Here is a 16228-nt window from a genome sequence, read left to right on the forward strand (position 1 = left end):
GTGAACAAACGAACAAACATTGTTATTTTTATATAATATATAAACGTTGTTGTTATATTTAACGATAAAGTAGTGTTTTAGTTACTGGAAATGAGTTTCTTACTAATGTTATTTCTACATATAATCACACAGATAACACGTTCGTAGAAATTCAAGATTTTATGTACACCTTAATAAAAATACATTATGTATACCGTATAATAATAATAATCACAGGACAATTCTCACAGCGCCATCTAGTCCCAAGTTAAGTTAGCTAAAGCTTGTGTTATGGGTACTAGACAACTGATACAAATACATAGATATATTTTTTTCGTAAATATTATCATATTATACATAGAAAACTCCCAAATACAAACAATCATACACATTAAAACAAAACGTCATCTAGTACTAAGGTAAGCAGAGCTTGTGTTATAGGTATTAGACAACTGATAGAAATAGTTAGATAATTTTTTTGTATGTACATGTATAATATACATAGAAAACACTCAGACCGATACAAACAATCATAATCATGAATACAAGTGTTTGTGCCGTGCGAGGAATCGAACCCGCGACTATGGAAAGTAAGGTGGTATGTTAACTATATATATAAAATGTCATGTTGTTTGTCTGCGGTGTGATCGAAAATTACTGAACGTAATTTAGTATGTGTACTCTGAGAGGTAGGTAGAAGTAGGAGATAGGTCTGAGAATAGGTTTTTTCTCTCTTCTTTTGGCTCCGGCGGTTTGTATTGCCATTAGCCAGTTGAGAATAGATTGTTACCTATTTTTTATACCTCTAAGTGTGTTTTTTTCGTACTACTCTAATGCTGTTGTCCACAGCTGGCCTTTACAGCTTCACCGGACGATAGGTGGCGAGTGCAGATGGTACTCCAAACCAAAGGAAGGACTTATGGAGCGGCTGAAGGCCAACTCCTGCCTGACGGTTACGACGGCAGTCTTTGGGCAACGGTAGGAGTTCGAACCTCGGCATAGCTCGTCGTAATTTCGACCACCGCTTGAATTGCACCGGGAATCGATTGGAGGCGTGACTTTATACTGGTGTAATCAAAGTTATGGAGACGCAAACAAATGGAAGGGTGCCGAGTTTTGAAATATTACAAGTGTAGGCGGAATGTATTACAATGAAATTAAATAAAAATACACTATATAACTTAATATATCTTTATTTATATTATAAAAAAAAAATATCACGTTTTGTCTATGATCTATAAACATTTCAATAATGCAATACAAATGCAGTAATTGAATATACAAAAAAAGGAACAAAAATTGGTTTTATATTTATATATATATATATATATATATATATATATATATATATATATATATATATACATTTAGTAAAAAAACCAATTAAAACCAAGCTTCGAAGTATTGTTTGAAGGCTGTCGGCTCAATACCTTCTGGCACTTTTGAAACGTGTACCTGAAAGCAAATTCAAATTCAAAATATCTTTATTCATGTAGGTCTATTACAGACTCTTATGATATATCAAATCTACCGTCAGTTCGGAATGATTTCGAGATGAGAAGAACTGACATGAAACTCAGCTCATATTCTTTACATGTTTACAATAATCAGAGCAAACTCCTCTCGGAATTGTATCATTTACAATATTATGCGTATTGAAAAAAAAAACCATCAGATTTTTGTCAAAATTATAATTCCTGGTATGGTTGTGAAACCTTATTTTCTATATTTTCCGCAGCCCCCCCCCCCCTCTCCTCCCTACACCAGATGCTAGGTATATATTCACGACTGTTATTTTAGACGGGGTAGTCAGAGTCATTGTCAACTGTGGCCGTGGAGGTGAACGCAACACTTAACATTTATATTCAAATTCAAAAATCATTTATTCATGTAGGACATTTTAGCCGCTTATGAACGTCAAGTTTTTACATTATATTTTTTTTCCCTACCGTCCAGTTCAGTATATATATAGATCCAATTGAGAAGAACTGGCAAGAAACTGAATTGAATTACTTTTATTTTTTAAATCCAGTTTATTTATAATGCATAGGTATTTATATAGGTGTCTATGTCTGACATTAAATGAAAATCCCGTACATGAAAACTATTGCCATGCACGCTCGTCATTCAAGTAATCGTTTAGTGAGTAATATGCCTTGCTCAGTAAATATGATTTAACAGATGTTTTGAATTTATTTAAGGGTAATTCCAATATATCCTTTGGTATCTTATTGTAAAATTTTATACCTATTCCCATAAAAGACCTAAACGATACTTGGGGCCAGCAAGTTTGTCTTTAAATCTAGTATTAATATTATGAATATTGCTGTTTTTTGGAAAGAAGTCAAGATTTTTATGAACATATAGGATATTTGAATATATAATATTTGAATATATATATACTCAAACAAATGTGGATTCAATACATTGGACGACGACAATCTGCCACGGCAGCGCCGATACACCATACTCTTCAGCCAGTAGCCCTCCTTCATGAAGGTGGTCACATGTTGGTGGGGACCCGGGAGACAAACACTTTGAAGCTCGCGTTGTGACTCACCCTACCTTACCTACGACCACATTGTCAGCAATGTACCATGTCAGGTGGACCTCCACGCGGTGTCCACTGGAAATTAGTGATAATTTTATAATTTTGAAAATGAATACTCACCCAAGGAGGTAAATTGTGTTGCTTCAAATATTGTTGAGCTTTGTTGATCGCTTCGGCTTTTTCCTGAAATTATTGATTAAATTAAAACATTTATACTGATAGTGTAAGTGTAAATTAATAAAATGTTATAATATAATAATAATAATAATCTCAGGACAATTCACACAGCGCCATCTAGACCCAAGTTTAGCTAGCTAAAGCTTGTGTTATGGGTACTAGATAACTGATACATATTAGTTGGTTATATACTCAATATTTTTTCTATTTGAGTATTTAATTGAATTAGTGCTAATTGGTGGTTTGTATTCACACACTTAAACTTAAAAATGTAAAGTATTAATACAATTATTTAAAAGAGCAACACGCAAGTTCCTTGCTCGTTCTTCTTGTGATGAGACAGCTTTCCGAATGAGCGGTAGATTAAAAAAATGTAATGACTATTCAAAAGTGCTTCAATGTAAGTTTATTTGAATAAATGATTTTCTATTCTATTCTATTCTATATACATAGATTTTTTTGTAAATACATACATATTATACATAGAAAACAACCAGACCGATACAAACAATCATACTCATGAATACAATTGTTTGTGCCGTGCGAGGAATCGAACCTGCGACCATCGGTCGTAAAGCGGTGTTTAAACCGCTAGACCACGAGGCCGTCATGGGATGAAGTCATACCTTCTCATTAGACTCCCTTCCAACCCATACATAAACTCCGCCACTACCGGTATCCAAGATGTAGCATTCCTGAAACATTCACAATTTTTTTAATACAGTAAGTAAAACAGTATATATTTAACTAACTAGCTACTCATCCCGCCATCGCATGGGTGTACATGTATTATATATATAAACTAGAGAACTACGATGGGAAACATCTGATGGATATCCTATGAACGCCTGAAACTTAGGGGGTAAACTAATGAAAATTCATTTTCTTTCTATAACAGTCGAATCATATATGGATCATGTTGTCTAATTAATAAAATTATTATTATTATTTACTATCGAGTGATTAAAAATTTTAAACTAAAACTGATTTTATTCGTTATGTAATACTAAGACTAACTAAATAAAGCAAATAATTATTTTAAAAAAATTTTTTAGCCAGATTTTTTTTTCATTCGGCCGGATTTCTATCCGGGCTATTCGGTACAGTATTAAGGCCGCCGAATAGCCCGGATACCGGATAGTTACCGGATATCCGTTTCATCTCTAATATAAAATCTTTCTCTTGAATCGCTCTATCCATTAAAAACACGCGTACACTTATATTGTGGAATGAACTTCCTGCAGAGGTTTTCCCACGAGACTACAGCATGGGGTTTTTCAAGAAGGGTATATTAAGGTTTCTTAAGGGTCGGCAACGCCCACATGACACCCCTGGTGTTTCAGACGTCCATAGGCTACGGTAACCGTTTACCATCAGATGGGCCGTATGTTTGTTTGCCACAATAGTACTTTAAAAAAAAACCCTTCAAAATCCGTTGCGTAGTTTTAAAGATTTAAGCATACATAGGGACAGACAGACAGCGACTTTGTTTTATAATATGTAATGGTAATGATTAAACAAATACCAACCTTGGTGTTGAGTTGCTCCCGCTGGTAGGGTTTGGGCAGACTGGTCACTTTGATGGTGCCACTGCTGTCAGAGATCTCACTGAGGGACACCTCCTGAACCTCACCACGTTCGAAGTCCTGTCGGGACAGATTTAAAAACATTTAATTTACGTGAATAGAATAGAAAATCATTTATTCAAATAAACTTATTTTAAGCACTTTTGAATAGTCAACATTTTTTTTTAAATCTACCGCTTATTCGGAAAGCTGTCTCATCACAAGAAGAATAAGCAAGAAACTTGTGTGTTGCTCTTTTAAACAATCCTTGTAAGTTCACATTTTACAAGTCGAAACGTGTGAATACAAACTACCAACCAGCACTAATTTATTTAGGCTCAAATATAAAAACACAATAAGATTAAATCAGTCGTAGTGATATGAGCAGACCAGTCCCTACAAGCAGCACTCGTTCACGAGTATGACGTATGAGCCAGCCATCACTGTGCTCGATCATATTTTAGGGAGCCCAATGACCGAATGATGAATAATGGTTTCAGTCTATGATCTAGTATGATGATACCTATGGATGAGATGACTATTGGTATTATATAAACATTTTCCTTTATCATTATTATTATTTATTTTTTTCTCAGCTTTTGCTGGTTTTCTCCACACTTACGGGCCGAAACCAAGTAAGTGTGTATGTGTGTGCGCGTGTGTGTATGTGTGAGTGTGTGTGTACTTATTGTGTGCCTGGTGTGACTGCTGTTATATCCTTTTCATCTATTTCGAGAAATTTTCGGACTGTACGACAGGTATTTAAGATGGCAGCCTTTTGAAGGGTGATGTAAAGTGTTTTTTGTATATTTAATTGTTTCAGGCTATGATGTAGGTGTTTGGGTATGATACCTGTAGATGAGAGGACTATGGGTATTATATAAACTTTTTCCTGTTTCCAAATTCTTGTTACTTCTTTCTTTAGCTCTGCATATTTGTTTATTTTTTCAGCAATTGTCTTCTGGAGATTGTGGGTATTAGGAACTGCAATATCTATCAGGTAGGTTTTTTATTTACTTTATCTTGTAGTATTATGTCTGGTCTGTTGTAATGAATAGTCTTATCAGTAAGTATAGCACGATCGTAATATAGTTTATGAGATGTATTTTCTAACAGGGTGTACATTTGTAGTACGGGGTTTTTGTATCTTGTATTAATTTGTATTTATGTGCTAAATTTTGGTGAATAACGTTGGCTATTTGGTTGTCTGTGTGTATAGTCAGTTTGTGTAATATTATTATTATTATTTTATATATATATATTATATCTCCCTTTTGACGGGGGTAATATATTCAAACACGCGGGCCTTAGCCAAGCATGGATGAGTTATGTGATGAAGAAAGAAATTTTCTTACTGTTCGGCATGTATTTAGTATGACGGCTTTTTGTAGGCTTTTTGTTTGTTCAGACTTTTTGGTATCATTCCTGTGGATGACAAAACTATGGGTACTTTGTGGATGGTGTCTGCTTTCCATTGTTTTTTTAATTCTATTGCTAGATCTGTGTACTTTGTTAGTTTTTCATTGACTGCGCTTTGTATATTGTGTGTGTTTGGGATGGCTATACTTATTATTATTATTATTATTATTATAAAAATTACCTCATCATCACCACCTTCAGAAGCGTCCGACACGGAGTCCAAATCACCAGAACCGAGTGCGGTGAAGAATTTCTCTGTATCAGAGCCTGATGAATATGGATCTGGAATGGCAAATATAGTCAACTAAATATAGATTTAACTCAAACTATATTCATGTACGTACAGACACTTATGACTAGTGTAATTATTAATTAGTTGTACCCGCGACTTTCGTCGTAAATAGTAGTAATCTTGACCGTATAATTCAAAAATATTTAATAACGATTTTTTATTTGGATTTTCCAAATAAAAAAGTTTCATCGTTTTAACTTAAAAAATGATGAATTTCCATACAGAATTCCACACAAGTCAACAGCCTAAAAAATAAGTTTCAAGCTTCTAGCTTTGCAGGGGATTGTTAGTAATGTGGACTGATGATCTTATTGCTACCAATGTACCATGTCAGGTTGACATCCACGCAATTCTCCCTGGAAACCATCGTGACCAATTCGTGATGAATTTGTCATGATGGTCTAACTGACCTGACCTCATGCTCATCTTATCATACTCAACTGGTGCACCGCCAGCGTATACCTTTTGGAGGGTGAACCATACCTTTATCCATAAAAAAACTACACACGGGAAGTAAGCAAACTTTTTTATCCAACAATGAATTGAATACTAAAGAAAAACTTTGACATTAATGATGATAAAATGTCCTACATGAACAAATGATTTTTGATTTAATTTGACTTTACCAATAATCTCAACATCAGCTCTTCCATTGTGATCCTGGTCTCTGATCTGATTAGCTACCGATATAGCCTTTATTTTCTCAACACTCTTGGACTGATCTCCAACGAACAAGTAGATGGTATGGTCCACATCCAGGATGAAGCAGTCTCCCTTATTCATCGAGTCTATTGATGGTTCCACCTGAAAGAAATCATGTAATTTTGTTGATTTATTTATTTATTACTAGCTGTAAGAGGCCCTTTAACTACTCCCCTCCAAAATAGTTATAGTTAGTTGAGGGTAACGCAGCTGAAGTCGAGTCACAACGCGAGTTTCAAAGCGTTTGTGGCCCTGGTCCCCACCGACTCGCTGCCCACCTTCATGAAAGAGGACTACTGGCCGAAAGGTGTGGTATATCGGTGCTACCGTGGCAGATTGCCGTCTTCAGTGCCGTCATCACACAGACAATATCATTGTATTAGTTTTTAAATATTATATTACATGTATGTTAGTCTATAAGGTATTTATAATAGTTGCCTGAAATAAATGAATAAATAAAAATAAAATAAACAAAGTAAAGACCCTCCATAGTGCTTACGTAATTTAAAGTAAATTTGAACGGCTGCTATTATTTAATATTCTACCTAAAATGTTTCATCGTTCTAGCTGCAAAAATGACGAATTTCCATGTAACTAAACTTTTATCCGAAAAAGAGATGGATGGACTGTGTAAAGACGATATGGTAAGAAAGGGAAGAAATAACGAGATGACTGCGAACAGGGTTGAATGGAAGAGAAAAACATATTACGACGACCACAAACAAATGGGATAAAGAAGAAATGGAGTAAATTACTAAATGACTGCGAACAGCGATGAATGGAAGAGAAAAACATAGTACAAATAAACAAGATAAGGAAGAAGTAGATGATGATGATGATGATGATGATGTTCGTCTATTCACACATTTTCAATAAATTCATGAAGAATTTGTTATTAGCTTTACTAATTATGTAATACTATATTGTATGAACTGTTGATTGCCTAAATCATTGCATAGTATAAAACAAAATCGCTGTCGCTGTCTGTCCGTCCCTATGTATGCTAAAATCTTTAAAACTACGCAACGGATTTTGAAGCGGTTTTTTTAATAGATAGAGTGATCCAAGAGGAAGGTTTTATGATAATACACCCGTGCAAAGCCGGGGAGAGTAGCTAGTAAATAAATAAAAAAGAAGAATATATATACCTGTCTCACTCTGACGTTCTTCTTGCCTTTGATTTGGAAGAGTCTCTTCTCTGCTCCAGCGTTTATTGTTACATGACTGAAGCCCGACGCGTGGCCGCCGTCCAAGTAACGGATAGCTGATAGTAATCATAATAATAATGACAAGTTTATCAGTTATCACCCCAACAAAGGGAGATATACATATAAATAAAATTGGAGTGTCTGTTTGTAATATTGAAATAACCGTTTTTTACTACATGCATATGAATATAAATACGGTACATACACCAAAATAACATTTTTTACAATTTTTGTCTATCTGTCTGTCTGTTTGTTCCGGCTAATCTCTGAAATGGCTGGACCGATTTTGACGGGACTTTTTTTGGCAGGTAGCTGATGTAATAAAGAGAAATTTAGGCAACTTTTATTTTAGAAAACTAAAGTTAAATTCCACGCGGACGAAGTCGCGGGAACAGCTAGAATATATACAAAAAGAAACATCCAGACAAACAATGAATACATTTACATACACCGTGCGAGACCTCGGTGGTCTAGCGGCTTAGCAGAACGCCTTACTTCCCATGGTCGCAGAGTGGATTCCTGACACGGCAAACATTTGTACTCGCGAGTATGATTATTTGTATCGGTCTATGTATAATATATATGTATTTACGCACAAAAATATTTATGTATTAATATCTAATAGTTATCTAGTACCCATAACACAAGCTTTAGCTTAACTTGGGTCTAGATGCCGCTGTGTGAATTGTTCTGAGATTATTATTATTATTACTATCAGGGATGTTATGGATATGAAATTTCGGATACGGATGCGGATATGAAATTATTTCGGATTATCCCTTAGTTTCGGATAATTTCGGTTACGAATATTAATGTTTTAAGGAGGTCTTCCTATGTGACGGCCTGTTTTTTAGGGATATTTTAGGATTTTTTTTCTACGACCAGTAAATATTTAGAGCTTCAAGTTTTTTATCATTTATTAACACAATTTGGACAGTATAAATATAAAATTTCAGCTAAAAATATTCAGTCAAACTAGAGTTACAGCGCTCTGAACACCCCCGCCTCGAAAAAAAGAGCTCCCACTTCCTCCACGATTCCGGCTGATCGGCTTATCTGAAAAAAAAAAAAAAACGGCGTTTTAATTTGTAGGCTTAAAAGCACGGAATGACCTATAATCAAATGAATATAAAAAAAATTGGATTTTTTATAGACATTTGAAATAAAAGTTGCAAATTAGGCGTTTTTTTTTTTTTTTTTTGTTTTTTGCTATAAAAAAATCGAAGTTTTGAAAATTTTCGATTGATAATAGTTCATTCCATGCGTTTACATATATTGAGTGTGCCCTGTAAATTTCAAGTAATTCGGTCCAGCCGTTTCTGAGATACAATGGAGGAAAGTTTGAAAAACACAGTTTTGAGAAAAACGCGTTTAAAGTTTCAAGTCCGTTAAAAACTATTAAAATATCAACTTACTCTCAATCGGCGATGCCTGGTCCATAGAGTATTCCTTCCTCTTCCTCGTGAAACTCTTTTAAAGCAGATTGTTCAGCTCTTGAGTCAATCCTGGCTTGTTTAACGACATCACTTACGCGCCGCTCAGAGCGTAAGATTCGCTTTTCATCCCGTTTCTCAACATACGCTTGGGCTTCACGACCAACAGGGCATCCCATAATCGACATAACTTTTAAAATACTTTGAAAACCTTCATTAAAGATAATAACTGCTAAGTAGCTAGCAATTTCAACAACTTTGGGACCAGAATGAAGATGTTTAGGAGCGAAAGTCCAAATCACACTCACACGATAAAATAATTTTAAAGCCTAGGCCTCGGAAACTTGATCGCGAAATAGACACGTCACTTTTACAAGTTTTACATATAACTATTTCAGAGATTGCAGCAAATACAGAAACAAACTCCAAAATGCAATATGCGAAATTCGAAGCGATGGGAACATTCATGTTCATGTTATTTTTAAGTTTTTTGGCCGAAGCTGATGTAAATACCGTATCATTTTGGTGGGTAAAACGGTTTCCACTAAACTTTCTTTTTTTACTACGACCAGGATGAACATTTCCACTCGTACTTCCTTTCCGTCCACTCATTATGAAAAAAAATAATTTGTAGCTGTTGCTCTCTTCGAAGTTCAACCAAGACTAAAATAACTTCGGTAAAATATTATAACAATAGAAATTTCTGTTTAAGTCTGTAGAAACGTGTCTAAACTTGTATAAACAAATATATTAATAAAAGGGAGGCCAGGTATAAAGCCGACGGTACACAATAGGCCCGGTCTCTAACTGCCAACTCACCGCTCCGAACCGCTCTTTCTTTTACCTGCTGTATCTTTAAAACGACTTCGAATTTTCTAAAATCGCTTTACTACCGTATTCTAGACATGTTAAGGGAGCAATTTATGAAAAAAAAAAATCGATTTTTTCAACCCATCACATAGGAAGACCCCCTTAAGGAATTTCAAAAGTAAAATACAAATATCTAATAAAACGGTTACATCACGTGTCTCAAAGGCTCCGCCCCTATCCGATATAGTCCGAATATTTATTTCGGATTCGGTTACGGTTACGGATATTTATATATCGGATATCGATAGTTTCGGTTACGGTTACGGATATTTTTATATCGGATATCCGATAGTTTCGGTTACGGTTACGGATATATTTATATCGGATATCCGATAGTGTCGGTTACGGTTACGGATATTTTTATATCGGATATCCGATAGTGTCGGTTACGGTTACGGATATTTTTATATCGGATATCCGATAGTTTCGGTTACGGTTACGGATATTATTATATCGGATATCGATAGTTTCGGTTACGGTTACGGATATTTTTATATCGGATATGCGATAGTGTCGGTTACGGTTACGGATATTTTTATATCGGATATCCGATAGTTTCGGTTACGGTTACGGATATTTTTATGTCGGATATCCGATAGTTTCGGTTACGGTTACAGAGCTCCTTAACATCTCTGATTACTATGTAAAGGCATTAGTATAACATACCTGGCTCGAAGTATTTCAAAAACTCCTTAGACTCGTGGCCCTGGGTCTCCCTGTGCTGTACTGCGGCGCCTTGGAATTGATTGTCATCTAAATTTACAGACAGAATGGCCGCCGTCCCGGCTTCGTCTTGGGACGTCTTTGTGCCCAACCAGAAGTGTATGTCCCAGTTGAAGTTGGGACTGCTTCCTGTGGTCTGTGAAGGGAGAATACAGTTTGACCGTTCTGAGTTTGCTTTTTTTATTTTTGTTTATCGTTTAACGGAAAGGCAAAGGAACTGCACCCATACAGCTATTCGGTTTGCGTTTCTGACAGGTCGGGATCGAATGGGCGATGTAACTTTGAAGTGAGGTTCAATTTGCGGCAAACTTTTTAATCTTTTATTTGCCTTATCAAAGAGTGATAACATCAAACGTTTAATAATTATTCCAACTTACAATAAATGTATTATTTTCGGCTAAAATTATTAACTACTAGCTGTGCCCGTAGTTTCACAGACATGAAATTTATGGCCTATATGTTATTCTAATGTATAAGCTATATTACAGTAAAGTTTCATCAAAATCCATTCAGTAGGTTTCACGTGAAAGTTTTGAGTAACAAACATCCATCCATACTCACAAACTTTCGAGTTTATAATATTAATAAGATTAACTACTTCATTACATAGTATAAAACAAAATCGCTGTCGCTGTCTGTCCGTCTCTATGTATGCTTAAATCTTTAAAACTACGCAACGGGTTTTGAAGCGGTATTAGAGTGATTCAAGAGGAAGGTTTATACATATATATAATACATGTACACCCGTGCGAAGCCGGGGCGAATAGCTAGGCACAAATATAAAAACAGTAGTTTTTAAAAGTCAAACCACATCAAACTGCGCTGTTTCAAGGTTATGCCTTATGTATTTTAAGGTTATGTACTATCTGTTTGTTTTTGATCAATACAAAAACAAAGACTTTAGTTTATTTCAAGAATGACAAAGTAATATGCAAATGGTAGAAAATAAAAAAGAAATTTTTATATATTTATTTATTTGTACACATTACATCAATGGTTGTAGACAAGACAATTAACAGCAATCCCTGCACTAAGCTCAGGGCTTGTGTCGCAGGAATCAGAAATCCTTAATTACAAAAACATTAACTTAAAACAGGCTCCGGTTCAACGACGTACAAAATTAACCAATGTTATATCGGTACTTTACAAAGAATAATAATAACTAAAATAAAGGTAAAGTTTGCGTGTAGGCTGGGTATATGAGCGTCCGTTTATGTGTGTTTTTGTGTATATGTGTGTTTTTCTTATAGTTCAAATAGTTCTTCAGTAAATGTAAACTATACTTACTTTTAAGACAATATATGAGTCTCCGGAGTAGAAATTCCCATACTGCTGTTTTGGTACGGCTACAGGCTCGAAATCCTGGAAATTAAAACAAATCATATGTATTGGTACATATTTGTAATATTATGTTATAACTAGCTATTGCTGCGACTTCGTCCGCGTAGAAACTAACTTTATTTTTCTAAAATAAAAGTAGCCTGAGTTACTCCATATTGTATCAGCTACCTGCCAAAAAAGTCCCGTCAAAATCGTTCCAGCCATTTCAGAGATTAGCCGGAACAAACAGACAGACAGACAAAAATTTCATCAAAAAATAATGTTAGGGGTGACAAACCTTATCACTTAGGGGTATGAATAATAATAGATAGTAGCCGATTCCCAGACGCACAGATTATGCCTATAAAATTTCATGCAAATCGGTCAAGCCGTTTCGGAAGAGTATATATAGTAACTAACATTGTGACACGAGAATTTTATATATAAGAAGATATTTCCTGACTATTGCACACACTTATTAATATTAAACATAAGAGTTTTTTTTTCATTTCCATTATTACAGCGACTTTATTTTCGCAGGCATTATATGGTAAGATTTCGAAATGGCTGTTCTGCGTTGAATTCTATTGCAAATTATGGATCTTTGGAATGTATAAATGACTATTAAAATATACTCGTTCTTACATCTTGAGCGATATCTTGATAGATATTATGTGTTTAGAACGTTACAGACCAATTAGAAATTAGATGAATAACGCCATCTATATTATGAATGGTGCCCCACTGGTATTGGTGTACTCCCAAGTTATTGTAGTTGTTATATTTATCAACAGATGGCGCTATTTCAATTATTTTATTAACGATTGCTGATTTGATTCTTTTGACATAAATGTAGTTAAAATGGTGGTCATTGCTTTAATCTAAATTTAAAATAATAATCTTATATATAAAATTCTCGTGTCACAGTTTTCATTTCCATACTCCTCCGACACGGCTTGACCGATTCTCATGAAATTTTGTGAGCGTATTGAGTAGGTCTGAGAATCGGCCATCTATTTTTCATCCCCTTAAATGTTAGGGGTAGTCCACCCCTAAATTTCTATTTTTATTTTTAGGCAAAATAACGTTTGCCTGGACAGCTAGTCTTTATTATAAAAATAAGACTAGATATGTACAACATAAAATATTTATTAAATTTAATAACATTGCAAAATGGGAAATAAAAATATTACAGTTCGTGAGACTGTGCCTACAAGAATAAGAATAGTATAGAAAATCATTTATTCAAATAAACTTAATTTTATTGAATAGTCATTACATTTTTTTAATCTACCGCTCATTCGGAAAGCTGTCTCATCACAAGAAGAACGAGCAAGAAACTTGCGTGTTGCTCTTTTAAATTTTTGAATTTTTTATTCTTTTTAAATTTATGCCTAACTCGAGTTAATGTACGCGTCACTAATAAGCCATGTAGCACACTACCAAATAAACTTACTAATAATAATAATAATAATAATAATTTTGTTTCAGACAACATGATCCATTGTGTTAGTAACAGCTTAATGACATAACTTATCCTATGTTAGTAATAAAATATATAATAAAATAAAAATGTAACTTTTAACATATTACCTGTCCCACCCAGTGTCTTAGAATGGGACAGTCTACTTTACAAGCAATTGTCTTCAGGACACTGTTGGAACTCGCCCGCACTCTGCCTAATAGGGACGTTATTCGCTTCCGCCGTATAGCATAGAAATCGTCTGTGCGCTCTTGCGCAAACATATGTGACGCGCTGCAGTGGCGGGGCAGTCCCAACAGTGCCCGAAAGGCATTGTTATATTGAACGCGAAGAGCATTGTAGGTTTTTTGAGTATAGTTGACCCACAAGCCGCCAGTGTAGAAAACCTGACAAAATGCCTTAAAAAGTGTTATTTTGACTTGTTTTGTACACCGGGCAAACCTGCGTGCCAACATATTACTTCTAACTGCCAATGCTCTTCTTTCACGTTCTATGTCCATATCATCTTTTAATGTGGATGTAACAATATGTCCAAGATATTTAAAATTTGAAACAAGGTTCAATATATTCCCATTGAGTGATATAGGAGGCACATAATCCGGTTTTTTACTTCCAGATGCAAACACTACAATCACACTCTTGACAGAATTATAAACTAATCCATGACTTTCTGCATACGATTCACATACAGCTACCATTTTCCTTAAAGCTCCAATTGAGGGGGCCAACAATACCATGTCATCTGCATAGCTTATATTGTTGATACTAAGTCCATCGATATAGCAACCAGCATGCATACCGCTGAGCTCCTCTATTAAACTATTGACATATAAACTAAAAAGGTTAGGTGAGGTCAGCCCACCCTGTCTCACTCCGCATTTTAAATGGTATGGGTCAGACAGAGAATTATTCCACTTCACCTGGTTGCATTGGTTATTGTACCAATACCTAAGAATCTTTACTAATTCTACGGGTAGAGTAGTATTCTTAAGCTTACTCCATAAAACATCATAGGACACCATATCAAAAGCCTTGCTTAAATCAAGGAAACAGGCATAGACAGGAGTAGATCTTTCTGTGTAATATCTGACTGTGTGCTTGAGACATAAAATAGCAGACTCTGTTGACACCCCCTGCCTGAAACCAAACTGCAGGTCATGCAGGTTTAGGTGTCGTTTGAGTTGTGAGTCAAGCAAGCAATCAAACACCTTTGCAGTTATTGTTGCTAAAGATATAGGTCTATAATTTCCCGCGTTTGATACGTCTCCCGTTTTATTCTTAACTATTGGTACAACAACCGTTTTTAGCATATCGTCTGGCAAATATGTGTGCGCTATACAAAATGTATATAACATTGAAAGTAACCTAGGCAAGTGATCTCCTGCTGCCTGAAAATGTTCCAAACTGAGACCATCATATCCCGGGGACTTTCCTTTTTTCATGTTCTTTATAACAACTTTAATATCCTCAGATGTAAATCTATGCACTTCACTATTCACACCCTCACTGAAAATGTTGGTGGTTGACTGTGATGGAGGCAGAGATGAGTTCACCTTAAAGTTATTTTTAAACATATCAGCTATTTGTTTACAGTCCTTAATCCCATTAATACTAATAGGTATAGAGGGTCTACCACTCAACTTGTTTGTAGCTCTCCAGAACCCACCAAAGTCGTTGTTGGACCGGTGAAGAGCTAATGCATCCATTTTTATCTGGTCTTGGTGATTGAGACACCATTTTAATTTACCTTTAAACCTTTTACGACTTTCACACATTTCGTCATACACAACACCCACGTTCGGCCTGCCATATAATTCCCATACTAAAAATTTAATTCTCGCCTCATTATGTGCCTCCCTAACATATTTATTCCACCCAGATATCCGTCTTCGCCCCCCTACTCCCACCGGCCTGTCGTGACTTCGGACTGCAGCCTCTGATAATATGTTCACTATGTTACTATACAATTGATTTATTATATCTCTGTGAGTTAAGTCACTACAATATCCATCACAACAGCCAATTAGTTTTTCTGGGAAATCAATATTTTTTAATTTTTCATTACAAAAACTATTATATATATTTATTTGTTCATTGTTTCTACTACCCCAAACTACTTTATTACAAACATATTTATTAATGGAAACTTTCGGTTTTAAAAGATTTACATTACATTTTATTTCAATAGGGAAATGATCAGACCAGTAAACATCATACAGTATGTCTACATCAACAGTGGATGCCCATGCAGCTTGTGTTACTAGAACATGATCTAGCCATCTTTTCGTTCCATGTGCATCACTAATAAATGTATAACAGTCCGATTGTAAACCTAGTTTCTGTATATCCGCACAGATCAGCTGTTGTTCCGAACAAAAGTTTAAAAGTTCCTTACCGAATTGTCCATCTGGGTGCGCATTATAGTCTCCCAGAATAAAAACAGATTGCACATCATTATTTTCAACAATTGCACAAATCTCGCCCAAACAATGTGTGAACTCCGTTA

General features: G+C 35.2%; 1 protein-coding gene across 1 annotated transcript in view; it reads right to left on the reverse strand.

The window, feature by feature from the left end:
• Nucleotides 1–1156: 1156 nt before the first annotated feature.
• Nucleotides 1157–16228, reverse strand: part of LOC131849023 (gelsolin-like) — a 28658-nt gene continuing 13586 nt past the window's right edge. Inside the window, exons 3-12 of the mRNA XM_059199001.1 lie at nt 12207–12281; nt 10863–11055; nt 7834–7949; nt 6610–6787; nt 5873–5973; nt 4237–4353; nt 3334–3402; nt 2651–2713; nt 1326–1434; nt 1157–1291 (exon numbers count right to left, since the gene is read on the reverse strand). Of these exons, the coding sequence (XP_059054984.1) occupies nt 1363–1434; nt 2651–2713; nt 3334–3402; nt 4237–4353; nt 5873–5973; nt 6610–6787; nt 7834–7949; nt 10863–11055; nt 12207–12281 (984 nt within the window). The 3' untranslated portion in view covers nt 1157–1291; nt 1326–1362. The remainder of the gene's footprint in view (nt 1292–1325; nt 1435–2650; nt 2714–3333; nt 3403–4236; nt 4354–5872; nt 5974–6609; nt 6788–7833; nt 7950–10862; nt 11056–12206; nt 12282–16228) is intronic.

Source organism: Achroia grisella, unplaced genomic scaffold (assembly GCF_030625045.1).
Source record: "Achroia grisella isolate CSIRO2021 unplaced genomic scaffold, CSIRO_AGI_Agris_v1 utg628, whole genome shotgun sequence".
Taxonomy (NCBI): domain Eukaryota; kingdom Metazoa; phylum Arthropoda; class Insecta; order Lepidoptera; family Pyralidae; genus Achroia; species Achroia grisella.